Below are 24,997 nucleotides of genomic sequence, written 5' to 3' on the forward strand. Positions count from 1 at the left end.
AACAGAAAATGCGTGAGCTGTGGCATGAGAACACACGAACAAACTTTAGCAATAGTGCTAGAAATATAATATATTTAACCTGTACATGCTAAATAACAATCTAGTGACATCCACAACTTACTATATATTTTTTTAATTTATGTCCTCCTTTGCCCCACACAAACTTAATGCCCTACATATAATTTTTTGGATCTGGTCTTATTTTACATTTCAACAAACAGATCATATTTTTAAAAAACTGTAATTAAAAAAAGTCAATTTAACTAATTAACTCCAGTTTTATGCTTTAGTAAAGGCACTGCTTTAATTTGTTTCTCTCTTTTTTCTGCTTTTTATCTCTTTTACATTTTGTACTGATTTGTATAATTATTATTTGTTATACGTACTTTTATGAACGATTAATTGATATATAAGTAAATAAATACATTTTAGCGGAGACGGAAGTACGTTGGAGTGAATGCTCTCGCTTTGCTTAATACTCTGGGTATGTATGGCTGGGTGATTGGACGGGTGTTGCGTGCCTCTGATAATTGAGGTACAGTCTAATGTTAACCCAGCTGCCTGGGGTGAGTCATACCAAACACCATCACATTCAGCTCTTCTGCACGTTTCGTATAAAAGTGCACTATGTCCACGATGCTAAAAAGAATCATTTGACCTTGGGGTTTTAAAGACATCAGCTCAGGATCAGTACAAAAAAAGAGAGAGGAAAACCCTTATTATGGATAAGAGGGACACAAATATTTGTTAAAAGCTTTTTCTCGCGGGTAATTACTCACGAGGCCTTATGGACCGAATAAAAAAGACCTTTTAGGAATGTGCAGAACAAGTATTTTCAACCATAGTATGTGGTGAAGCTGTAGGGGTGATATGATTGGCTGGCAGAAAGTGAAGTGAGGGTCTGAATAATTCATGTTGTGGGGTAGCAGGTATGAAAAAGGCTCGAGCAAGGAGGCATAGAGGGTGGAGAGAGGCTATGGATGGAGAGAGATGCTGTTGCCAGGGAACAGCAGCCACACAGACCACCACTGAAAACAACAGCAGGATTATCTGATGGGACTAAAAGGAGACAGAGGCTGGTGCTTATTTTTCCCAAGTTGCTGCAGGGATAAATAAGCTACTTCCATGGAGGAATGTAAATACAGTGGAAGACCAAAGAAGCTTTTCAATTGATACTGTGGTGAAAAGAAAAAGCTTCTCCAAAGGTATTTGGGTCCACATGAAGGGAGAAGAGGGGGGGGGGTCGATATATAGAGAGCGAGATCACGATGCCAGAGCAGATGCGTTCCCATTAAAGGAATTTTGTGTCTCGGTGGTGTGGAAGTAAGAGCTGAGAGGCAAGGCTGTCGGCTCGCTCTTCACGGCCAGTCTTTCCCCAACAAAGGTGACCAGAGGCGGAGGAGAGGAGGGGGTGGTCCAGAACAGAGGTGCCCCCTGTCCTCAGACACCTGCTGCTGGCGAGCCGTGGACATCGAGGACACTGTATGACTGTGTCCGTGCACGAGTGCGCGTGCGTGAATCCGAACGAATGAATGAGAGACGGAGAGAGAAAGAGGAGGAGGAATTTTAGACTGACCCACGCTTTTCTGTTGATGTGGAGCAGCGGGGCGGTCTCCCCTCAAATCTTTGCATCTGTGACCGAGGACGAAGAAGACGCTCCACATCGGGAGATCTCACGCCGCTCGTGTGAGTTTAACATCCTTGCATTTATTTTATGCATGGTCACACAGCTTGCACATGCATGCACGATTGTCCGTTAATGTGAGAAATCTTTTCTGTTAGATGTTCCACTTGGGGTGACCTAGAAAGGCTGTGGAGCCATTTTACTGCACCTTTTGGTGCTGATTGGCTTTGCAGAAATCATTGATGTTCTCATTTGAAGACAAGGAAGAAACCACCCGCTCACAGTTACATGGTGTTTATTTATTTTTTTATAAACATGATTTTGCGATTTACTCCTGCTGGCTTGCCTCCACACAAGAATTTTCCTTGTGCATAATAAAAACAAACGTATGGAAACAAATAATTTCCTTTGTTAGTTATTTGGCTGCCTTCCATTTCATACACAGCCACAAGTGCCGCTGCCAAAACCACACCACTCCTAGCGATTATATCACAATGTTGCTATTATTTCGGTATGCACTGCTGAATGTCATCATCGCACTGGGGCTGGTTGTACTACAGCACATTTTTTGTGGCTAAACACACCTTTTCATTCTGTTTCTAAGTGCAACCTGCAACCCAAGAGTGGAAATGCTTCCATCGCTCTGTGGAACAGGCTCGGAAAAGCATGAGGAAAGCAGAACTTTAGGTCTTCTTATTAAGCATCCACTGAGACACTCGTGCAGTTGACTGAGAATTCTCTCTAAGCTCTGAAGCACAAATTAATTCATGCTAGCCGAAGTAAAGTTTTTCTATTTAATGGTGTTAGTGCCCGGAAGCCTGAGAAAGCAGAGGTGTGGTAGACTTAAAGGGGAGTCAGTTTTGTCCTCCACGTCTGCCTGTGGAATTCCAGGCGAGGCCAAAGTCATTTTTCATATTTGACTTTTGAAGGATTTCTGAGCGCAGAAAAGCGGGCTCAGTCCAATCCAGTCACATGCCTCTCACATGTGCTCCGGTGGGCCGGGGGGATGAAAAACCACGTGAGCTGCAGTGACTTAAGCCCCCTAATTATAATGAAAGAGAGTCAATTATTTGGGAGAAATCTCACCACAGAGCTGACTTTTCCCTCCGGCGTACAGGCCAAAACACATGTTCCTGCAGTGCAGCAATGTGTGACACCTTTGGTCTGTGACTGTGAGTGCTATAAGCTCTCTCTCCACACCTCCAGGCCCCTGCTCTCCTCTCTGAGGGATGGGCACCACAGAGGCGACTCTACGAATGGAGAACATGGAAGTAAAAGACGAGTGGCAGGATGAAGACTTCCCCAGGTATGATCCTTCCACTTTTTAAAGGCATCTAATGCGCGGTCGTGTTGATGTGATAATGAAAACTGATTGTAAGATGAAAAAAAATCCACTTATTCTCCTTTAAATTCTCAGCTGATTGGTATTTTTCCACAACAGGATAAGATCTGCGATATTACTCATATTTATGGGAATTTGATGAGCAGTGGCTGAAATTCAGAGCTCAATGAGCAGAAAATAAGTGGCAGGAAAGTGTGATGAAAATCAGCACTGGGCTCCATCCTCCTCCTCCTGCTCCTCCTCCTCCCTCTTCCCTCCTCCTTTGTTGGATGGGGGAGGCAGGAAGCCAGGGAGCAGGTGCAGCGCTGTCTTGGAAGCGGTGTCGGGCAACGTCATGTGACGCAACGGCAGTCGCTGATCAACAACACCAGTTCAGGAATATGGTGGCAGGTTTTGGTTAAAGACGGAGGGTCAGTCAGTTATTAAAGAAGAATCAGACTGATGCTCTGCTCCGGTCTGGCTCACACCAGCTGAGAGGACAGGGAATGAGACCAAACACAGAGGTGTGTGAGGTAAAAGATAAAGATCATTAAGGATCGGCTTGGACAAAAGCAGCCCCGTGCTGTCTCCGTAAGGTAAGCATCAGTGGTTCGTGCTGATCTTAAGAGATAATGCAGACATAAACAGACGAGCTTGAGCTCGCCCCCCTCGTCAGTTTGCATTTCTATAAAAAAAGAGCTTCATTTGTGACAAAGGAAGCGGCGGATCAGTAGTCACTGCAGGGGTCCTCGGGGAATAGAGGCACAGTGTCTGTTTCTGTGGGCTGAAGCCTGATTGTTGGCTCAGGAGGAGCCCGCACTGTCACACAACTGTCCTCCCGCTAATGGGAGGATGAGACGCTTTCACGGGAATGCAGCTAAGACCCTCTCTGCTGAACAACACTGCGCTAGAGCTCTCTCCTCCTCCCAGTTTTTTTTAACCAGTGAGAGCACAGCTGCGCACTCAGCTCCTCGGTTGTTCCTCAGGTTTTATTGCCGACAGCCCAAAACAACACATGAAGGTGCAAGCACGTTTGTCCCCATTTGCTTGCTTATTCTGCTTTAGACACATTTGACAAGGAGGGAAGAAGAGGAAGATGTTGATGTCCTCCTGACCTCTCCTCCTTCTGTGCAGAGTGTAAACAGAAGCAGAAATGCCTCCACTTTGTTTGTATGCAGACACTTTTTTCCTCCTCTGTTTCTCCACCCCGCCATCATCCGCTCTGACTCACACCCTGCCCGGCGGCGCTGTAATCTTCGTCTCTCCCCGGAGACAAGTTAATAACCATCTCTATCCTCTTCTGCGTGCTCTTCTTTTCAGCACTTAGCCAGATTAGTGACAACACCCACGCCTAGCTTGGACCTTTTAACACGGTCCTAATCACATTGATCCATTTTATTATGAGGTCATAGTCACAAAGTAGGGCGCTTTTATCTCAGCTGAGGAAAAATGATGTTTTTTGTACTGTGTGGCTGAACCTTTACTCTCTGCAGCATCATAACTTCCTCTCTGTCGTGTAATAGATTCGACAAACACAGCACTAGATGCTTACATAGTGTATGCATGTTTCCAACCAGACCACTACCAGAGTACGGAGACATGGACCCCTCCTGTGGTCTCACAGATGACAGAACCTGTAAGTAACACCAACAAGTCAGGGGTCACCGAATGACCATTATTGATGACAAACCCCTCTCTGTGTGCCATGAATCACAGTCTCTTTCCTCCTGCCCTCTGGTCTCACTGTAGCTCATCCTACCTCCCTGAACGTGAGCTCACCGGGAGGAGGAGGCGGCAGCGGTGTGTCCTCATCCCACCGGAAGAGGCGTACGTTGATCGCCCCGGAGATGAACCTCTCTCTGGATCAAAGTGAAGGTTCTTTGTTGTCAGATGACTTTCTGGACACGCCGGATGACCTGGACATAAACGTTGACGACATCGACACTCCAGATGAAACCGACTCACTCGAGTTCATCACAAATGGCAATGACCTGGAGTGGGAAGGTTAGTAGCAGATCCATAACAGGTCGCTGTTTTTACTCCTGATATTAATCCTTCAGCTTCAAAAAGCTAACTGAGGCTGAACTTTAAGCAAAAAGGGTTTCTTTGTTGCTATTTAAGCTGAAAATTCACTGCATGTATCCATGCACGTACCATAAAATGTCAGCTGAGAAGTTACACCGTGCGCTTTAACCTAAACATACTATTATATGTCGATTTTTACAGAGACTTTGCAAAAGGAAAGTATCTGTAACACAACCTAACTTAAAAGGAGCTTACACATATTATGATTAAAGTTTCCTTTCGACTAAAATGATTCAGCATAACTCTGTTCGTGCCCAGATGACACACCGGTGGCATCAGCGAAAGCAAATCCCGTTGACAGATCCGGAGAGGTGGGCGAGGATGGGAATGCCAACAACGGACGCCTCTGGAGAACAGTGATCATCGGAGAACAGGAACATCGCATCGACATGCAGGTCATCAGACCTTACCTTCGGGTCATCACACACGGAGGTGAGTGTCAGAAAAAGCTTTCAATTAGCAATAAAATAATCCTTAAAAACACAAAAAAGTTGGGACGTTGTGTAAAATGTTGATAAAAACAGAATACAGTGCTTCACAAAACTCATAAAGTCTTATTTTACAGTAGAATATAGAAAACAGATCAAATGTTTAAACAGAGAAAGAAAAACCTTGATATAGTCTCTCTCTCTATATATATATACGGTGTTCCTTGATCGTGTGCACAGGCAGTGATTTCTGCATGCAGTGATTTCCATGACAGACTCACGCCTGAACACCTGAAGATCGTGTGCGCTCAACAGGAACTTTCCCCTTGTTGCCTGCATGCAGAGATTTTTCCGGGTTCTCTGAATTGTTGATGATATAATGTACTGTAGAGGATGAGATATTCAAAGTCTTCACAATTTTATGCTTTGTAGATGCATTTTTTGCAAACTGGTGAAACTAAGATGCTCTCTTTATAACCAGTCATGTGTCAAAATGACTTCATGTTTTTCAGGAAGTAGTAAAATGTCTCAGTTTAAACATTCGATATGTTTCCTCTGGTTTGTTGTGAAGATTTCCATGACAGTAATCTTAAACTCTCTCTCCTCAGGTTATTATGGCGAAGGCCTGAATGCCATCATTGTGTTTTCTGCTTGTTACCTGCCTGACAGCAGCTGTGCAGATTACCACTACATCATGGAAAACCTCTTCCTGTGCGTCTCTCAGTCAGAGCCAACTTACTCGCACTTTTAAGCCCTTTATTTCAACACATTTTGAACTGCACCCAACAGGAAATCATAAGTCTCGTGTCCTCCAGGTATGTGGTGAGCAGTCTGGAGATGCTCGTTGCCGAGGATTACCTGATTATTTACATGAATGGAGCAACTCCTCGGAACAAGATGCCTGGCATCAGCTGGCTGAAGAAATGCTACCAAATGATCGACAGAAGGTCAGAAAAAAGTTCAATATATTGATTGATATCTAGCGTATTGAGAATTTCTTTATATAGAACTTTTTGGAGATGTCCACATGGACATACTCGCTATTTTCAGCGCTGAACTCTGGCTCATCTCCATCATCCCACATACATGATGCTGATATTGACAGATATGAAAGGGAGAGAAATAAAAGTTTTCTCAAGCTGTCAGTCAGTGAAAGCTTGTCGATGACTCTGAGTCCTGTTTGGCAGTTGGGAATAAAACTGGAATAAACTTTTAGCACACACACAAAGCAGCAAAACTGTATTTCCCATAAACGTGTGAACAACGATGCAGCTCTGTTAACAAACTTGAGTTTTCTTTCTGTTTTCTGGCAGATTGAGGAAGAACCTGAAGTCTCTAGTCATTGCTCATCCCACGTGGTTTATACGCACCGTCCTGGCTATATCGAGGCCTTTTATCAGGTGATACGAACAAGCTGAATATCAAACACTGAACGTTTTCCATTAAGACCTGAAGGTTAATCGATACAGGCCACACCATGTCTTTTAACCTCCTGAGAACTGAGTCCTTGTTTGGGATGCGCTTTTTATTTTTCTGATAGCTATTTGAGATCAGACAGTCCTGTCAAGTCTATAAACTAAGCTCACTTGTTACTTTGTTACATAGTTGCTACAAACTACAAAAAATGAGTATGTCCCCATATGGGTTAATGGGTTAATTTTACAGAATAATACAATAAAATCAAGATTTTATAGTAAGTATAAAGCCGGGTTGGGCAGAATGAAGTGTAATGTGCAGGAAAGGAAACATCCCTGAGATGGGGGTCTGACACAGAGTGACTATAATAACTTTAATCTGTTTCTCATTTAAAATATCAGTTTGATAGCGTGGATCTGTTTGCTGCAGAGTTTTTTTAATGCTTGTCTTTTTATGTATCTGTGTAACTGTTGTGTTGCTTTTCTCTCGTCCTCTGCAGTGTGAAGTTCATGAATAAGATCCAGTACGTCCACAGCCTGGATGAACTGGCAGAAATGGTGCCCATGGAGCATGTCCATGTCCCCGAGTGTGTGGTGCAGTAAGTATCTGTGACCACTAGATGGAGAACATGAGCTTTACCTGCAGGCAGCGGTTAATCCTTTGAGTTATTACTCATTTAAATCAAACCGAGAACAAGACTGCTGTTTGAATAAATGTAAAATAAGATTATTACCTCAGTTCTTAAAAAGAGGACTTAGATGGCAGGATTTACTGTGTGATGTGAGGATATAACAGCGCCTCTCATTTTCAGATTTGACGAGGAGAGGATTAAAGCCAGGAAGGAAAGGTAAGCTATAGCTTTGTCCAATTTTAAATAGCATTACGCACCAACCTCGTGCATATTATTATATACATATAATTGTGTGCAGAATTAAGAGTGGCTTAAGCATTTAGAACTGGATAATTGGCTACACAAGAGTCCCATCTAATAACTCTGTGTATGTAACTGTGTGTGTGTGTGTGTGTGTGTGTGTGTGTGTGTGTGTGTGTGTGTAGGATTGAGCAGGAGCAGAGACAGCAGGAGCAGCATCCAGCCCCACAGGAGCCAGTGAAAAAGTCTGAGAGGTAGAGGTCCTCTTTAACCATTTAAACGGCTCACATTTTAATTTTTTGATAACAAACTCAGAAACTCATCAGGTTTCAGGTCATTGTCACAGCTCTTACCTTTACTTCTTTTTTTCAGGCCAAAATCAATGATTGTAGGTCAAGGGTTCTGAGAAGGACGGAGATTTGAAGGTAACGTTGCACTTCTTATTTCAGTCACAAGATGGTGCTCTGCTCTCACATGAGTTTACCGCGTCGCCCATTAAGCCTCCGCACACGTCTGAATACAGACCACTGACGAAAGATTCCAGTTTATGTTTATAGAAGTACATCCACTCTGGGTCTATGATATGTCCTAATTTTGGATTAATGTTCTATGATGGTTGGACAGATTTGTCTGTTGCACATTGTCAGGGTCACAAACTGAAAAAATATTCATCTGATTGCTTTGGTGCTAAAAGCATTAGTAGAACTGAGCAGGACGCAGTTTCACAGTTTGCACGGTGTGAGTTGGTACTTGTGTGATGTGTGCTTCTTTGCTGCCTTTAAATACTGAGGTTCTGTCATTAGCTGAGCTTTTGTCCTTCAGTGTTTCTTTCTCTACATTTGCTTTATTCTGTTTGGTGCAGCTTCTTTTCTGCTTTCTAAAGTTACAGCTGTGGAACAACATTTCTCTGTTTCTCGTGTACTTCAGAGATTCTTATAATCTCATATTTTGTGTTAACTTAACCCAGCTGATGGCCACGTACATATTCTGTATCTTCCACGTCGTTTAAGTGATGTGATGACTGCAGCGAGGGAACAAACTTTGCTTTGTTTTTAGATTTTAGGGGTATTTTTACATATTTCACCAACCTTTAGCCTTACACAGTTTGTGCTGTATCTCTGGATGAAGTTCCCTGGATTTCAAACAATTTTGGTGTTTTTATCATCAACATATGGCAGACTGAAGAGGTTAATACTGTTCATTTTAAGACATATTGTCAGTCCTTGAGGTAGATAACTCCTGTACAGAACCTGATTCAGGTTAAAATTTCAGTGGATAGTTTTGTTTTTAAGCGATAATATCCTTACAGGCTTAAGATGGCGGCACGTTCGGGGTAAGGCTGCTAATGTGGCAGTACATGCTGGTTGAAACCAGGTGGCTGAAGGTTGTATAGAGTAGTGACCTGTGACTGTCCGGCTGATATGCTCAGAGAAACTGCGTACTAATGCTACACATCACTGAGGTGCAGAAGCGAGATTCTTGTCAATTTTTTAAACTACTTGAAAAGAGATCATATTTAGTTTAGATCTGACCCATCATACACTCATACAGGCCACTTCATTAGGTACACTCCTTCAACTGCCTTAATGCAAATTTCTAATCACCCAATCACGTGGCAGCAGTTCGATACACTGTGGCATGTTGACGTAGTCGAGTCAAACTGCTGAAGTTTAAACCAATTCAAGTGACGTCGAATGTGGGCAGCTCTGGGTAAAATGCCTTGTTGATGCCAGAGGTCAAAGGTCATGACCAGACATCTTTGAGCTGATGGGATACGGCAGCAGAAGACCACACTGCTGCTCCTGTGAGCTGTGAACAGGAAACTGAGGCTACAGTTCTCACAGGCTGCCAAAATTGGACTACAGCAGATTGTCTGTGTACGTTCTCTGTCATCTGGGTCAGTTTTTAGTGCTTGAGGAGAAGGAAACTGGACCTCGTATTCAAGAAGCTTTTTCAGTTCAAAAACAACTGGTGGAAAATCCTTGGTATTCAATTTCTAGTGGGATTCTCCCTTTGGACATAATCCTGGGAATTATTGGCCCACTGTTAATGAAGCAAGTCGTTGAGGGTCATTTCCACCAAGTTGTTAATTGTTTGTGAGACTTTGCTCCATCGCGCTCTTCATTATGTGAGTGTGGGTTGAATCACCTTGCAAAGAGACTCCAAAGCTGCATTGTGGGTGGCTGATTCCTGATGCTGTAAGCCACCATCTCTGTTAAACTATGATCATTTATACTTAATGAAAATGTCTCCTCTGTCTTCTTGCTCCAAAATGGGAACATTAGCATAATCAAACATGTCCTCGCTCTTTTATGAGTGCAGATATCCAGCTGAATCTCGTCCTACTGAGGTGGTTCTCCTGTGCTGTGCTGTGCATATGTGGAGTAGGTCTGTGTAAAGGTCCAAGCATTCCTCACTGCATAGACTACACTGTGTATGCTGTGCAATGTGCAGTGCTTGTGTTTGGGTGTTTTGTCCTGGGAATGAGCTGGTTTTTGTCAGCTGGGCGAGCATTTTGTCTTGGTTTCTGCAGTGACATTCAGCTGGTAGGGTCAGAATGTGGCAAAAACATCACGAGAGCATGGATCCATCCTGCCTCATATTAGTGGTTCAGACTGGTAGTGACAGAGGTGTGGGGGATGGCCTGTCAGCATGAATGGGTGCTTACAACAGGATAATGTGCCATGCAGCAAAACTCAAAACTGTTTTCTTGAACATGACAAGTTTACTGGATTAAGATCTGGTGACTGCGGAGACCATTTGAGTACAGTGAAGCACCTTTGGGATGTGGTGGAACGGGAGATTGACATCATGGATGTTCAGCCAACAAATCTACTGCAGCTGTCTGATGTTATCGTGTCAGTATAGACCCAGATCTCTAAGAAATGCTTCCAGCACCTTGAACCGAGGCTGCTCGGAAAGCAAAAAGCAGATCCAACTCGTACTACCTAATAAATTGACCACTAAGTATAATCTTTTCAGTTTAACTACAAAAAGTGACCGATAGTAAAAGATTTTAGAAGCAAAAGTCCCGTCTTTGTTTCCTTCTTTCCAAAATAATTGGCTTTTTACTCCTTAGACGAACACAGTGTGGGCCTTTTCCGTCCCTCATAGACAGCTGCACATGTCTAAAATAACACTTAAATGTTTTTATTGTACAGACATGATAGTTCTTTGTGCTCTTTTCTGTTTGTGCAGGGCTCATCTGAAGCGTGAACGTCCAGCAAGTCTACACAAGCTTCGTGTCATCATCCCGCTGACGATTTGTGCCGTCGTTGTCCGACCAAAACAAAATGAATGCTCCGCCCCATAATTAATAACCCCACATGCCACTGGGAACTCACCCCTCCTCTATCCCAGAGGGGTTTTATGGTCACACTAAATGAAGTCACTACTCTGTTACCAGATTTTATTTAAAACTTGAAACCGCTGCTCGATTCATTCATTCATGCTGGATTATAATGAGCCTCCTTGTTTCTCGTTGTTCGAGTCAAAGATTACAGGCTTGAAGTTAATGAGGGCAAATCACCCAGATTACCTGAAAATTGTGACAGTTTAAAAACACGAGTGAATCTTGAAGCTCCTTTAGCTGAGATCTGGGTCAGTACGAGACCACTGGAACAAACCGGTCTCACATTTATATTCGTGCCGGTTCATGTGAATGTCGTGTGCGTCAGATGTAGATAACAAGGCTTTTCCAATGTATCAGATGTCTTTATTTAATTTTATTTTTTTACCTCATACCTGCTGCATCATAAGGCCCTTTGAAGCGCTCTCATATGCTGTTCTGACATGTCAACATGTACTAACGTTTGCTGGTGCGGGGATCCTTTAGCTCTGTGAAGTTTCCTTTGTACGCCTCCACCTGTACTGTACCCGGTGTCATTATGTGCCTCAGTCATCCTGAGTGTTTAAAACAAAAGGCAGGAACGTGAGCGCTTACTGCAGTTTGTGACCCATATTGGAAAATCTACAGGAGTCCCTGTGGATTGTAAAATGTATTTAGGTAAGTTCAAGCAATATATTGTTTATTTTGTGTAACATAGTCACATAAACAGCCTTCATACAACACTGAATGCTTTGTATTTAGATAATATTTTGGCTAAACTCCATATTACAGGTTCCCATAAATGTAATACTAACACGTGTGTGCAAAGTATCTACAACAAATTTGTGTAGATTCTGTAAAGATGTGATGAAAGTCAAGACATAAAGCAGACAAAGTTTTACAAACTGCACATGAAGCAGTGAAGCTTTCTCTCGGAGGGGGGTCGCAATTAATACGTTTGAATTTAATTCTAGATTAATGGGTAAAAGTTTTGGTCATTTCAGCACTTCAGAAACGTCCTCAGTGATCAACAGTGTCAGCACCACTGGACGGTTTAACTCTGGTTCTTTCACGTCTTCCAATTTTTCAAATTATTGTAGCAGGAAGACTGAAGCATAAGATTATTTCTGTGTGGACTTCATGACTTGATTGTCCGTAAACTGCTCATATGTTTTGCACTATTGAATTTGGATAGTTTAAGACTATGATAGATTTATGCATTTTGAGCTGTTGTTAGCATGACTTGTGTTTTTGTAGGTTGTGGGCATTCTTATGCATTTTTGGTACAGAAAATCTGACCAATAAAAAGTCTGTTTATAAAGTGCCGACTTACTTTCCTCCTGTTCTGTTGCCTTTCCAGAGTGGGAAAGTTGGACAAAAAGCTTGAACTTTTCTTTTTGTGATCCTTTAAGAGTGTTTTTCACTGGCAAACCCGACCTGAGCGGAGTCCCGTCTTCATTCTGTGAGGGGGACGCCTCTCGTTTGTCGTTTGTTGGTTGAACTGAGTGCCTATTGTCGAACCAAATGCTTCAAGGAAATCTAGAAAAATGAAGGAATGTACAGTGTAGCATTTTACTTTTTGGTTATGTTTTTTATTTGAGTCACGCTCATGCATAAACTGTTCATTCTGACTATAAAAGCACAAAATCTGTAATGTTTCAAACCATAAACCAACCATACCTGCTGTAAAATGTTTGCTCACATATGAACTGTTTCACTCTCCTGAAGCTTCCATGATTGTTTCTGCCTGTAAATATGACTGAATAAATTGTTCCTCATCATATGTTCTCTGTTCGGGGCTTAAATTGGTTACACGCGTGTTAAACTACTGTATGTTCTCTGAGCTGTTTGCAAATATTGGCTTGACTTCCTGGGTGTCACATGGAGGTGGGTGTGTGACGGCTTTTTCACTGAACAACGTGTAACAGGGCGACTCTTTCTCAGCACCAAAACAGCAGTGTGTGACGTGATGCAACGACAGTTCTGAAAAGTGTTTACATGTACAATATGCACTCACTGGCCACATCATTAGGTATACCTGCTCCTTATCACAAATCCCTGAGACGTACGTGGCACCAACTCAGTGCACATGCAAAGCAGATGGGTTACAGCAGCAGAAGAGCAGGTGTGCCAGTCCTGTCAGCAAAGAACAGGAAACTGAGGCTACAGTCACCACGGCTTACTAAAATTAGACAACAGAAGATTGTTTGTGTGGGTTTCTCAGTCACCCAGGTCATTTTTTGAGCAAGTGGACTTTTTTCTGTCTCTCTCTCTCAATCTAAGAGACCTTTTCAGTTCCAAAACAACTAAATGAGAATTCCAGATATCATTTAACCCGTGGTGGGATTCTCCCCTTAGAGGTGCTTCTGAGAATCTTTGACCCTCTGTTAATCATTTAATAAGCTAAGGGTCGTTACCGCCAAGGTGTGAACTGTTTGTGAGACACTGTCCCACCCTGCAATCATAGGATCTATTCAGATGTGCCGAGGTGTCATTATAGGTGGTTGATAGCGGGTGGTGTAGGCCATTACTGTTTAACGATGGTCATTAACTTCCTTTACTCCTCTCGCGCCGCCTCGTTTTAATGATTCATGCTGGTGGTGATGGTCGTGTAGTGGTGTGGGGTACATTTTCTTGGCATGCTTTTGGCTCTTTAGTTTAGCACTAAGGAGCCAAAAGTTTGAGCAGTGTTTAAATAACACAGCTTACCTGACTGTTGTTCCTGACCACATCCAGACCTGTATGACCACACCGTGTCACGAAGCTCAAACTGGTTCCTTGAACATTGCAGTGAGTTCACTGTGATCATGTGGCCTTTAAAGTCACCGTATCTCAATCCAGTAGAGCACATTTGGGATGTGTGCGCTACTATCAATAAATATGGACCCAATTCTCTGAAGAATGTTTCCTGCACCCTGTTGAATCAACGCCATGATGAATTAAAGCAGACCATACTTATACATCTATCTTAATCTACGGCCTAGCCTCTGCAGTGATACAGACATTTAAAGAAAATGCTGAAAAGCCAACTTACCTCGTATCTACTGAAATATTTACTTTAATGAAACCATTGCCAATGTTATTAATTCGTCTCCTCCCCTTATTCTCTATTATATGTCAAAATATGTGGAAACAATAAATTGATTTGGCCTTAAATTCAGAGGTAATAAAACAGTAGTTTCACAGTAGTATATTAAGAGCACAAACTGTCCTAACTGTCTGGAGTCTACAGTGTACCATAACTATGTTCATGGATGGCTCTTTGGTATGAGCTTTAGTTTCCTTTGTCATAATTGTTAGTTTAAAGTTACACAAACCAGCTCACACTGGATTTACAGTGTGACCCTCCCACTTGCAGGGATGGCCTGTAGCTGCTGAAGACTGCAGACACTCATGTGAAGGCTTCCTCGTTTTCTTGGATCTAGGAAGACTTGTAATTGCAACACAGCTAGACGATTCGCCCATCACACCTTTATGATGTTCACTGTCGACTGTTGAGCCTCAATGTGCACGTGGACACAAACACACGCACTGGGAAACAGATCAAGGCCATAAACAACACTTTATGAAAGCTGTAATTCACATCTACTAGAACCTCCACGTGTTCTTTCGAAATATTCACTCATTTGTCTCTTACCTCATTTATGACACGACCTAGCAAGAACATTTGTGGCAGAAAGTAAACATCAGGCATGCTCCACTTCACAGCTGAACCTGTGACTTCTCCTTCGTCCTAATTAAGTTTTTTTTAAATGTAGGTCCTGCTCGCTGGCTCACAATAGAGCTCACACTGCCCTCACACTCCTGACACACTTCACACATGAATGCTCACAGTCACTGGGATGATATATTATCAACAACCTCTATAGAGTTTGAAAATTAGTCAGAGACAAGAAGCATATTGCTCCTCATGCCAAAGAGTCAGATGATCTACTGTGGCTGCTTTTAATTTAATGAACATTAGTAGCAGACAAACTATGGTCCCAGCATTTTGTTCTTAAAATTTCACTGAAGTATAACAAAATAAAGGAAAAACTGAAATACTTATAGGGAGCAGAACCCCAGACTCCAGTTTTCAGAGGGTGGGCATTTGGCCATGGCTTAGTAATAATATAATTATGGTTTTATTATCTAAAATCAGGTAAATGAAACAGTACTTGCTTTCTACAACTATCGTCAAAACATCAAATTAGAGAAAATCATATGTTGTACTAACTGTTTCACGTTTTTCTTTTAATTTGTCATCCCAACTAGGTTCAACGATGTTCTAATTATTATTATTGCTCCTAATTTGACTTTCACCCGAGCACATGACCATACTGTAAAATATTAGTGTTATTTTTATGCATCCATTTGACACCATCAATGGTAGTTTTCCACAGGCCGCTGACTCTGCAGGTGGATTAAATGCTGAATGGAATAGTACGAGCGCCTCACCATCTGGCTCTCATATGGACATCAGTAAGCGAGGAAACAATAAGGAAATGGGTGAAAGTTACCGGCTTCTGATTGGCCGGCGAGGGGTTTGGGCGCTCTTCCCGCTGCTGATTGGCTGCTAAAAAGGTACACACAGAACGGCTCTGACGGCACGTAGCACGAGGTGGAAAAAGAGCCCAAGAGCACGAGCACGCCTGACCACGAGAACACACCACGCCCACGTTGGCTGTGACGTTGTAGAGCTCGGGCTGGATATAAATTAACGCGCCTCCCGGTCGCAGTAGTACAGAGAAACAAGCTGAGAGTAAAACGGAAGATTTCTGGAAGTATTTTTGGAGCGTTTAAAATTCTTATTTGAAAAATTTGGGATTTTCGTTCCTGGTGAAAGTTGTTCGTGACTGTTTGAACGAGACCTGTCCGGAAGAAGCGAGACGATGAAGTGCATTATAGGAATTGGCGGGTAAGTTTGACTAGCTTTTCGTATTTATTTAACTACCAAGTCAACGGTTTTAACGTTTCCTTTTATCCGTTAACGTGAAAAATGGCTGATGTAAGTCGACTAAACACAGTGACAGTGGAGCAGGGTCACGCTGCGGCGGTGCTCTGACTGCACTGTACGGTGCAGTTCATTGTCGTTATTGCTCGTACGGGTTTGTTTTTGCCAAACTGGTGCTTCAGGGTTTTTGTTTTTTGTAATAGTGATTGTTTGTCTCAGATTCATAGCTGTTATCATTTTTGGCCGCGTGTTTATCAGCTGCCCGCCACAAACCTGTTCAAAGTCACATCCGGTCCGGTCGGTTTGTTGTTATAAATCGAGCGGGACTTTTGAAAATTCACCGCGAGGTCAGCTCAAAAGTGGAGGGAGATCTGAGTTTAGTGTTGCCATAAGACTTATTATTATTGTTGTTATTATTATTATTATTATTATTATTATTATTATTATTATTATTATTATTATTATACTTGTGCAACATATTTAAATGTAACACATTTAAACTTAACTTGCTCCCAGAGTTTTTGTGTTTTCATTTGTTTCCTTTTAATAATGTACACAAGTTGTTTACTATGTTGAATATTAACAAAGCACAATATAATACATAAATACTCGCTGCCATAAAGCTAACGGAAGGTCATTTATTTTGGTCATAACACACTTGCTTTGGTGATAGCGGGCATTTTTATCACCCTGTGCCTTTCTGTTTACAGGGTGACTAATGGTGGTAAAACCACTCTGACAAATAACTTGATCAAGACTTTGCCCAACTGCTGTGTCGTGCATCAAGATGACTTTTTCAAGGTGAGTGTAAGCTAGTGGATTGTTTTGGGGTTTTTTTGTTTTTGTTTTTTGTTTTTTCCATGCTGCTTTCTCCTCTTTGGACACTGCATGATATTTGCATTTCAACAAAATAGGAGGGCTTCCCTGAGTGGTACCCCACCCCATGCCCCCACTTTTTGTTCTCCAGATTAGATCCAGAGTTGTGTCTTTCCCTTGTTGTCTTGCCTCACTGCTTCGGTCTTGTTTTCCCTTCCCCACATCCTTGAATTTCTCCATTTATACTCCTCATCTACATTTTCTTAAGATAGCTGTTAACATCAACTTCTCTTGTTATTGAGCCTTTTCTTATTTCTCTCCGTATAAGCACTACTACATTAGATGATGTGTTTTCCTTTCCACCCCCCCTAGTTTAGTCACAGCTGCATACTTGTGTGAACGGCTTGCTTTGTTTTGTGCATGCCCCTTGCTGTGTACCCTCTGTACTCACTTGTGTGGCCTTAATAACTCTGGCATGTGAGTGGGATCTGCAAGTGTTCAGAGCTGTGAGGTTGCAGCAGTGTTTTATTGGTCACTGTTATTTCAGAAACCCGATCAGATAGAAGTCGGGGAGGACGGCTTTAAACAGTGGGATGGTAAGACTTCACCCGAAGACTGCCAGTGACTCATTAATCTTATATCCACATAGCTGCCCATTTTAACGTAGTTTACCTCCACAATCCATAATTGCACACAACCATAATCATGCACATCAAAAGTTTATTGCAGCCTTCAGTAGCTCGCAAACAACAAACACATATCCAATAAATTACATTGTTTGCTTGGGTTTGTTCTAACCTTTTTCTCTCTTCTTTCCATCATTTTTTTTCTTGCCTCTTAATCTTTCTTTATAGTTATCACAGCGTTGGATATGGAGGCCATGACCAACACGATAAAAGGCTGGATTGAGAACCCGGTGAAGTTTGCCAGATCTCACGGTGTCCCTTTGTCTTCTTCCTCTGATTTGGCCAACACCGACGAGCAGATCCACATCTTGATTGTGGAGGGCTTCCTGCTCTACAACTACCCGTAGGTTTAAAGCAGACTTTCATATCTTTTAATAAATTAAGTATCGTTGACACTGTGAGCACATTTGTTTGAAGTCAGTCAGTTAATTATCTTCAAACCATTGATTTATCTGGTTTCAATAAAAAAGTATGATGGCGACACACATTAGGTGGTATGATTTCTGCCGTGTCACGTGTTGGTTTAGCGTGCTTACCACCCAGTCGTGTTCAGTGACGCCCACGTGGCCAGCTCAGACAGGTCCTGCAGTTAGAGATAAGGCCTTCAGCAGAAAGATGCTGTCAAGGTGCAACTCTGACGCCGCTGCTGCTGCGTGTTCAGTGCGCGAGTGATGACTGTTAGAGGTGTAGATAAGGCGCCATCTGAACAGTTGCATAACTGAACTCCTTTGACTCTGAAGATGTTGTACATCATTGCATCACTTTTCTGTCTGCCTTCTAGGCCCCTGCTGGACGTCTTCGACAAGTGCTACTACATCTCGATACCCTACGAGGAGTGCAAGAGAAGAAGAAGGTGAACAATGAAAGATTTCACTCGTACTGTTAGGAGTTTTTCATCTTTTCAAGTGGAAGTTCTCACTGTATTTTTGTCACCTTCAGTACGAGACAGTACACCGTCCCTGACCCTCCCGGCCTGTTCGATGGCCACGTGTGGCCCATGTACCTGAAACACAGGAAACAGATGGAGGACAGTGGCTTGAATATCGGTATGTAGCAGCTGGATTATGTGAGGACATCTTTGCCATCCATGTATGTTGGGAGTAAAAGCATTAAACGTATGACTAAATCATTTTCTTTGCAGTGAACCTCGATGGCTTGAAATCCAAACAGGAAATCTACAACCAGGTGTATGAAGACATTCAGAACAACCTGCTCAATCGTTTATAGGTAAGGAGGTGGAGGGAGTGTGCCACTGTGTCATTAATGTTATAAACCGTACACAAGTTTAGACATTTGTCTCCTACTGGGAACAATTCAGTTGTTTGTACAGCTAAAACATTCAGATTTTGAAGAAGTAGATGCATCATACAACCTGTACAAATGTTGATGAAAATATTAAAGTGTGTGTCTAACAGTTCTGTTTTCTGTTTCTTGCAGCAGGAGGACTCGTCTCCACACCTGTACAGAATCTGTAAATAGGCCCAGTGACTTTTTTTTATGAAGGTTTTTTGTAATATTCATTTTTTTTGTAAATGGACGAATGAATGTTAACTTATCGTTGTCTTTTTATCATTTTTCTGATGATCAATGTTTTAGTTATTTCTGTGAAGGTGATTGTTGAACCGCTCGTTACTTTGTTACCATTACATTAAACAGCTTGTATTGGCCCATTTATGTGCCAGCCACATTCACCTGTCAATAAAAGCATTATTTGCTGTTGAAGGGAACAAACGTGTTGTTGTTTCTGTCACTGAAATAAAACGTCATTGACGTTGGTGTTGGATCACATACTGAATGTTATCAATGCTGCTTGTTGCCTTTCATCTTAAATCCTGACAGCTGTGACTGCACTGAGCTCTTAATAAGCCTGCCAGGGTCTATTAAACCAGGCCTGCAGTGTAAAACTGATGACCGTGTGCTGGGCCGTTCCAAAATCAGCAGGCTTACATGTTTTGTATAGCATTATGTAAGGAGGATGAAAATGAATCTTTCTGTGTTTAAAGAAGCAGCTCAGTGACACAGATTATCCGCCTTATTTAGAAGAGATTTAAGTATATAATGTAAATTTATAAGGATTTGTTGTTTTGTTTTTTAAATGTGAACAGGAAACATGGATGTAGCTGTGGTCATAGATGTTTGTTGCTCAGCACCTAGTTTGTACTGGTTACTTTTTTTTCTACATTTCTAATTATGTTTTTATTTAATTTGAATTTTAACATTTTTATAAAACTAATTTTCTGAATTATACAGATTACATTATGTGAAGGGTTTCTACTATCATCCAGCCCACTATAGCAAGGGTGGGCAACTCCAGGCCTCAAGGGCTGGAGTCCTGCAGCTTTTAGATCTCACCCTGGGTCAACACACCTGAATCAAATGATGAGTTCATTACCAGGCCTCTGGAGAACTTTAAGACATGTTGAGGAGGTCATTGCGCCATTTCAATCAGCTGTGTTGGATCAAGGACACATCTAAAACCTGCAGGACCCTCGAGGCCTGGAGTTGCCCACCCCTGCACTATAGAGTACAGATGTGGTCAGTTTCCATAAATGGCATGATGGCCTTTTAATGGTTTCTTTGAACTTTTTTTCCCCAGGGTGAAATGATCGCACAGCTTTAATGATTTAAAAACAAGAATTTGGTCTGTTTTAATTTCATATTGTGCTTTCCATGCAGGTTTAAATATACACTTACAGCCCCACTAATATTAGTGAATTGCAACTTGACTAGATGATGATCGACAAGCTTCTGGCATATTCTCTTCTGGATACTGGACCATTCTTCGTGGCGGGCTTTCAGAGGGCTGTTCCAGAAGTTAATGTCAGCCTGCTTTATCCATTCCAAAATCAGTTTTGATTTGAGTTTCAATAATCTATAATCAATAATCAGTTGATTTGAGATGACATTGAAGAGTTTGGAGGTTGTACTGTCTGGGAGCACCCAGAGCATGCTGCTACCATCACGCATGACCACTGGCATAGTGTTGTTTTTATACATACATGCAAATCTTTTAATAAGTTGAGCTGAAGGTTCTAAAAATGGCTTTTAACCTGACGAGGTCAGAGCCCATTAAATTCTTGTTAGTGATCATGATTGTATACAGCTGGTGGTTTCTCTTTATCAGCATAAGAAGGATTAGTTTCACAGAATCCATCAGTGACTGTCTAAGAAGGAGAATTGGACACAAGTTGGGAAGGCCTCTCTGAGTCATTTTTAAACAACTGCAGACTCCAAGAGGAAGCACGAGTCATTCACACATGTCACTACTTTGCCAAGGAAAACCCAAACTGTCACCCTGAGATGAAGGAATTTGGTTGTTTGATGGCAACTTTTCCTCATGGCTACCAACAGGGGTTGAGGTGAAACTTGCTAAGGGGGATTTAACCAAAAATTACTTTTGACACTGAAAATCAAAGTTGTGCATCCAGTTCCTGTTTTTAACATGGTAAATGGCCTGTATTTATATAGCGCTTTACATATCCAGTCATCCACCCATTCACACACACTGGTGATGGCAAGCTACGTTGTAGCCACAGCCACCCTGGGGCGCACTGACAGAGGCGAGGCTGCCGGACACTGGCGCCACCGGGCCCTCTGACCACCACCAGTAGGCAACGGGTGAAGTGTCTTGCCCAAGGACACAACGACCAAGACTGTCCAAGCTGGGGCTCGAACCGGCAACCTTCCGATTACAAGGCGAACTCCCAACTCTTGAGCCACGATCGCCCGGTAACATGATTAAAGATGTATGCTGTAGCATTATTCCACTCTGGAAAAAGAACAGTTCAAAGAAGTCATTAAAGGCTCAAACTCATGATGAGTGCATGTAAACATCTGATCGCAACTGTGAATATGGGACATGCCACTTTGTGTAGCTGAGGTTGTTCAAATAGCTGAGAAGCAAGTGGTAGCTGAATTTATCTGTTTGCATAGCTATAATTCTTTGGTGACTCAGTGTAGCAGGCACTGCACAACCTCTCTGAAGGAGTTGTTGAAGTTTTTGGGATCATAGCCGAGACACGGATAACCGGCTCTTTGTTTTGTCACTGAGTAAATGCTGGATTTCATGTAGCTCATTCCCAGCTAGACCCGCAACAGCAGTGGGAAAACTCAGCAGCTCACAGTCATTTTTGGAAACCTTAATTACAGTACACAAACCAAGGTGAGCCATTTTTGCCTGCATCTAATTTCTAAACAGGAAATGTCCTTTCAGACCCGTATATCTGCCCTCCTCATGTTTGCACAACACTGCACCTCTGAAATAGCTCAAGAAGATGCCTGAGTGGGTCACGGACTGGCCACAAGAACTATTAGCACGAGATTTACAGCGCATGAGGCCCGGGACACGTGCTGACATCACCTACGCTTTCATATTTATAAATAGGGCGGAATAATTTCCCATTTCCCCCAAGGAAATACTTTCTCCAGACACAGAATGTGGTGTGAACTTCAGCTTATACTGCAGCTAAATATAGGACAGTTCAGACAGGTGACTGTATGTTAAGTGTCCTCTTTTACAAACTGGAAAGCAGCCCAGTGATACTTTGATCAAGAGCATTTGGATTAAACTAAACCAGCCTGGGTTTTATCACAAGTGCTCCTCTGGGTTTGTAGTGTGGCATATCCAGAAATAACACCCTTATACTCTGCCCTCATGCAGGCCTGCACTCAGATTTAAAAACAAAAAATCTGCAGTGACTCAAATATATCCACCTTCTCCTGTCACCATTTACAGTAATAATTCTTTCCCCAACTGCTTGTCATGACTTCAGCTGCAGGTGCATGTAACCCATCATGTGAGTGGCGTGTGGAAATTGAGTGACAAAATAATTGTGACGCTCTGACAGGTGGTCGTGGTCTGAACCACACTGACCTTGACTCCCGGTGGCTAAATATGACAGCAGTATGTGTGACGGCTGTGGAAGCATGCACTCGAGACAACTGCAAATCAAAGAAAACGCCTTTATTTACAAAATGACGCTGCGTGTACCTGTGCTGTAGGTGTAGTCACACACACGTGAACCAGTGCACGATTTGCCACAGATAAACAGGGCCAGTGTGGCCCAGTGGCAACGTTATCCAGAACTGCTTTAAGGTGCAAACAAATCTGGTCTAGACATTTTCCTGGACCCACCTGACTTCATTGCTCCACAGCATGATTGGATCATGTGACTGGAACGCATCCATCAGCAGCATGAGGTCACACGTGAGTCTAATCTATAGCTGCCCCCACCCAAAATAATAATAACACTACTGTGTTGCTGAATGTATGGATCCCATGGTTACAAACGTGCACGAGGTGCTGTGTGTTTAATACCTAAACACTGTCTGTTTGCTAACACGTGACCTGAAATGTATCTCAAATTAAACTTTGAAGGCTCTGAAAATGACTTTTTTCTTTGTTGTAGGGTGAAAATGATCCTTTAAATCATGATAAGCTTTGTTAGATATATTAAGATTCTAAAGTTGGGTAATGTATTGAGTAACTCTGACCTTTGTGTTGGAATCACACACCTGCTCTCACTGCGAATCAAATGACAACAAAGTTTATTACCTATGGAAAATAAACTCTCTCCCTCCATGTTGTAACATCCAGTGCACTTCTTACTGACAGTGATTTACACAGAGATTAAATTACAGTTATAAGATTCTTTGTAATTCACATTTTGCACATAATTCAGTGTCTCGTTTTGTGAAATATAATGCATGCTTCTGAATAAACTGTGGAAAGTTATGTGACAGGAGCAACACTGAGTTTGGTCTTCTGCTGCTGAACTCATCTGCTTCAGGGTTTAACATCTGGACGTCTGCACACCTTTGTTGTAACAAGTGTTGAGTTACTCTTTTCTTCCAAATTTTCCATCAGCTTCTGAAATACTTCCTCATCCTGATGCTTGGTTTGAACTTCAGCGTGCCATCTTAACCGTGCGTAAATGCACAGACCTGCTTCTCTGTGATTAGCTGATTAGATATTTGTGTTAGCGTGAGGTGAACAGGTGTGTACAGGAACACAGCTGTTTTTCAAAGGGAATTTACTCATTTATTCTGCATTTATTTCATTGCCACATTTTGTCAATATTTTCAGTTTGATTTTTTTTCTTGCTTAAAACATGATGGATGTAATAATCTGTTACATGTGCTATTTTATGTGATGATTACTGTTACTTGAATACTTGCATTATTGCATTGCAAGCATTGTTAAGCTTGCATACATAAGATCGTGAATTGAGTATTTTTATCTTCAGCTTTAAAAAAAATCTCTGGATTGCCGGTTTTGCTCATGTAAAGGTTCAGAACACCTCTGCAGGGACTAAAATAATAGCACAGACATATTTGCAGCACGGGGCACCTACAATAAAGTGAAAGACTGTAATTAGATTTTTTTAAATGTTATTAGACACATTATTAATTGAATTAATGCATTAATAAGTATGTAGCATTACGCTGTTGCAGCAGTTTAGGTGGGACTGTGATTTCTTTCTTACCCTGACCTTAAACTACCAGAAAATGTCAAAAAATTGTGGTGGAGTGAAAAGTTGAACATGCCATCTGGAAAGTGGTGGATTATAACTAAAAGAAAATCCTCAGCGTGCTGGGATTTAATGAGTTGCACTGAGCAGAAGTTTCCTAACTGTAACACATATTTTTGCCGTCAGTGGGTGACTTCTCCTCTTGGCTGGTTACTCTGAAATAAACATCCCTCTAGTGGGAGCCTCTCTTTAACCTCTAAAGAAACTAAAGACAGACTTCATCATGGTGTCACATTCCAAGTGTAGGACTCAAAGTTGGGAAAGATTTGTTTTTAAGCACATGTGTCTGATTTAAAAACAGGCACAGTGTGCTACACAGGGTGAGACCTGCTGACGTGCTGAAAGAATCACACCAGGCTGTCTGAGCAGACGAAGCCCGTACACTGTGTTTATAGTCGCATCCCACAAATATGAAAACATTTGATTTTACAGTGTTCTCTGGGCTCCAGGCTACCACACCATCTGCACGTCTGAGCAGTCAGACTGTGCTGGCATTAGGGCATAAGGTGGCAGCTGGATGCTTCTCATCAGCCTGACTCAGATGTTCAAATCTAATGCAAACCATGAAGGATATTGACACACATATTATGGCAGAGCTTATAATGATAGCTGATGATCTTTCACTGATATTACTGTAGTTCTCAACATCCTTACATCTTCTCTGTTCTCCCAGAACAGTCCAGGCCATTTACATGTTGCTCTGCTTCAACATTAGACATAAATCCAGTGTCCATACATCCACCTGTATACACAAAGTACCAGATTACACTGGTATAAATGCAGTGCGCCACACCTCACAGCTTAGAATAAGAGGAACAGGTTAATTGTTAATTGCCCCTTGTGGATAAATAAAGTCTTTCTGATTCAGGATCCTGCTGATTGCACTGAACGTCCCTACATGCGCACTGAATCAGTGAGTTCTCAGTGTAACTTGAAACGTGTGATTACCAGTTTAAGCA

General features: G+C 42.1%; 2 protein-coding genes across 4 annotated transcripts; both read left to right on the forward strand.

Moving 5' to 3' along the window:
• Window positions 1–1,249: 1,249 nt before the first annotated feature.
• atcaya (ATCAY kinesin light chain interacting caytaxin a) lies at window positions 1,250–12,829 on the forward strand. 2 transcript variants are annotated; one of them, XM_063467364.1, is made up of 13 exons: window positions 1,250–1,686; window positions 2,831–2,930; window positions 4,523–4,581; window positions 4,695–4,949; window positions 5,289–5,462; window positions 6,067–6,169; window positions 6,274–6,405; window positions 6,772–6,858; window positions 7,374–7,472; window positions 7,686–7,721; window positions 7,931–7,999; window positions 8,118–8,170; window positions 10,944–12,829. In XM_063467364.1, exons 2-12 carry the CDS (start codon window positions 2,854–2,856, stop codon window positions 8,149–8,151), a joined length of 1,125 nt encoding a protein of 374 aa, XP_063323434.1. In that variant the 5' UTR covers window positions 1,250–1,686; window positions 2,831–2,853; the 3' UTR covers window positions 8,152–8,170; window positions 10,944–12,829. The 2 variants fall into 2 exon arrangements, with proteins under 2 accessions (XP_063323434.1, XP_063323436.1); XM_063467366.1 differs by lacking the exons at window positions 1,250–1,686; window positions 2,831–2,930 and adding an exon at window positions 3,115–3,541.
• Window positions 12,830–15,774: 2,945 nt separating this feature from the next.
• mibp (muscle-specific beta 1 integrin binding protein) lies at window positions 15,775–19,229 on the forward strand. 2 transcript variants are annotated; one of them, XM_063466236.1, is made up of 8 exons: window positions 15,775–15,970; window positions 16,717–16,807; window positions 17,370–17,418; window positions 17,677–17,851; window positions 18,290–18,361; window positions 18,448–18,554; window positions 18,650–18,735; window positions 18,946–19,229. In XM_063466236.1, exons 1-7 carry the CDS (start codon window positions 15,945–15,947, stop codon window positions 18,733–18,735), a joined length of 606 nt encoding a protein of 201 aa, XP_063322306.1. In that variant the 5' UTR covers window positions 15,775–15,944; the 3' UTR covers window positions 18,946–19,229. The 2 variants fall into 2 exon arrangements, with proteins under 2 accessions (XP_063322306.1, XP_063322307.1); XM_063466237.2 differs by lacking the exons at window positions 15,775–15,970; window positions 17,370–17,418 and having other exon boundaries at window positions 16,718–16,807.
• The last annotated feature ends 5,768 nt before the right edge of the window (window positions 19,230–24,997 follow it).

The sequence above is a fragment of the Pelmatolapia mariae genome, linkage group LG23 (genome assembly GCF_036321145.2).
Source record: "Pelmatolapia mariae isolate MD_Pm_ZW linkage group LG23, Pm_UMD_F_2, whole genome shotgun sequence".
NCBI lineage: Eukaryota > Metazoa > Chordata > Actinopteri > Cichliformes > Cichlidae > Pelmatolapia > Pelmatolapia mariae.

What these genes read in the sequence shown, in the direction of transcription:
- atcaya (XM_063467364.1), top strand. Translation starts at nt 2,854, where the DNA reads ATGGGCACCACAGAGGCGACTCTACGAATGGAGAACATGGAAGTAAAA. An exon ending in TACCAAATGATCGACAGAAG is followed by an intron (nt 6,406 to 6,771) that starts GTCAGAAAAAAG and finishes GTTTTCTGGCAG; the next exon opens with ATTGAGGAAGAACCTGAAGT. An exon ending in CCAGTGAAAAAGTCTGAGAG is followed by an intron (nt 8,000 to 8,117) that starts GTAGAGGTCCTC and finishes TCTTTTTTTCAG; the next exon opens with GCCAAAATCAATGATTGTAG.
- mibp (XM_063466236.1), top strand. Translation starts at nt 15,945, where the DNA reads ATGAAGTGCATTATAGGAATTGGCGG. An exon ending in ATCAAGATGACTTTTTCAAG is followed by an intron (nt 16,808 to 17,369) that starts GTGAGTGTAAGC and finishes CTGTTATTTCAG; the next exon opens with AAACCCGATCAGATAGAAGT. An exon ending in TTCCTGCTCTACAACTACCC is followed by an intron (nt 17,852 to 18,289) that starts GTAGGTTTAAAG and finishes TCTGCCTTCTAG; the next exon opens with GCCCCTGCTGGACGTCTTCG.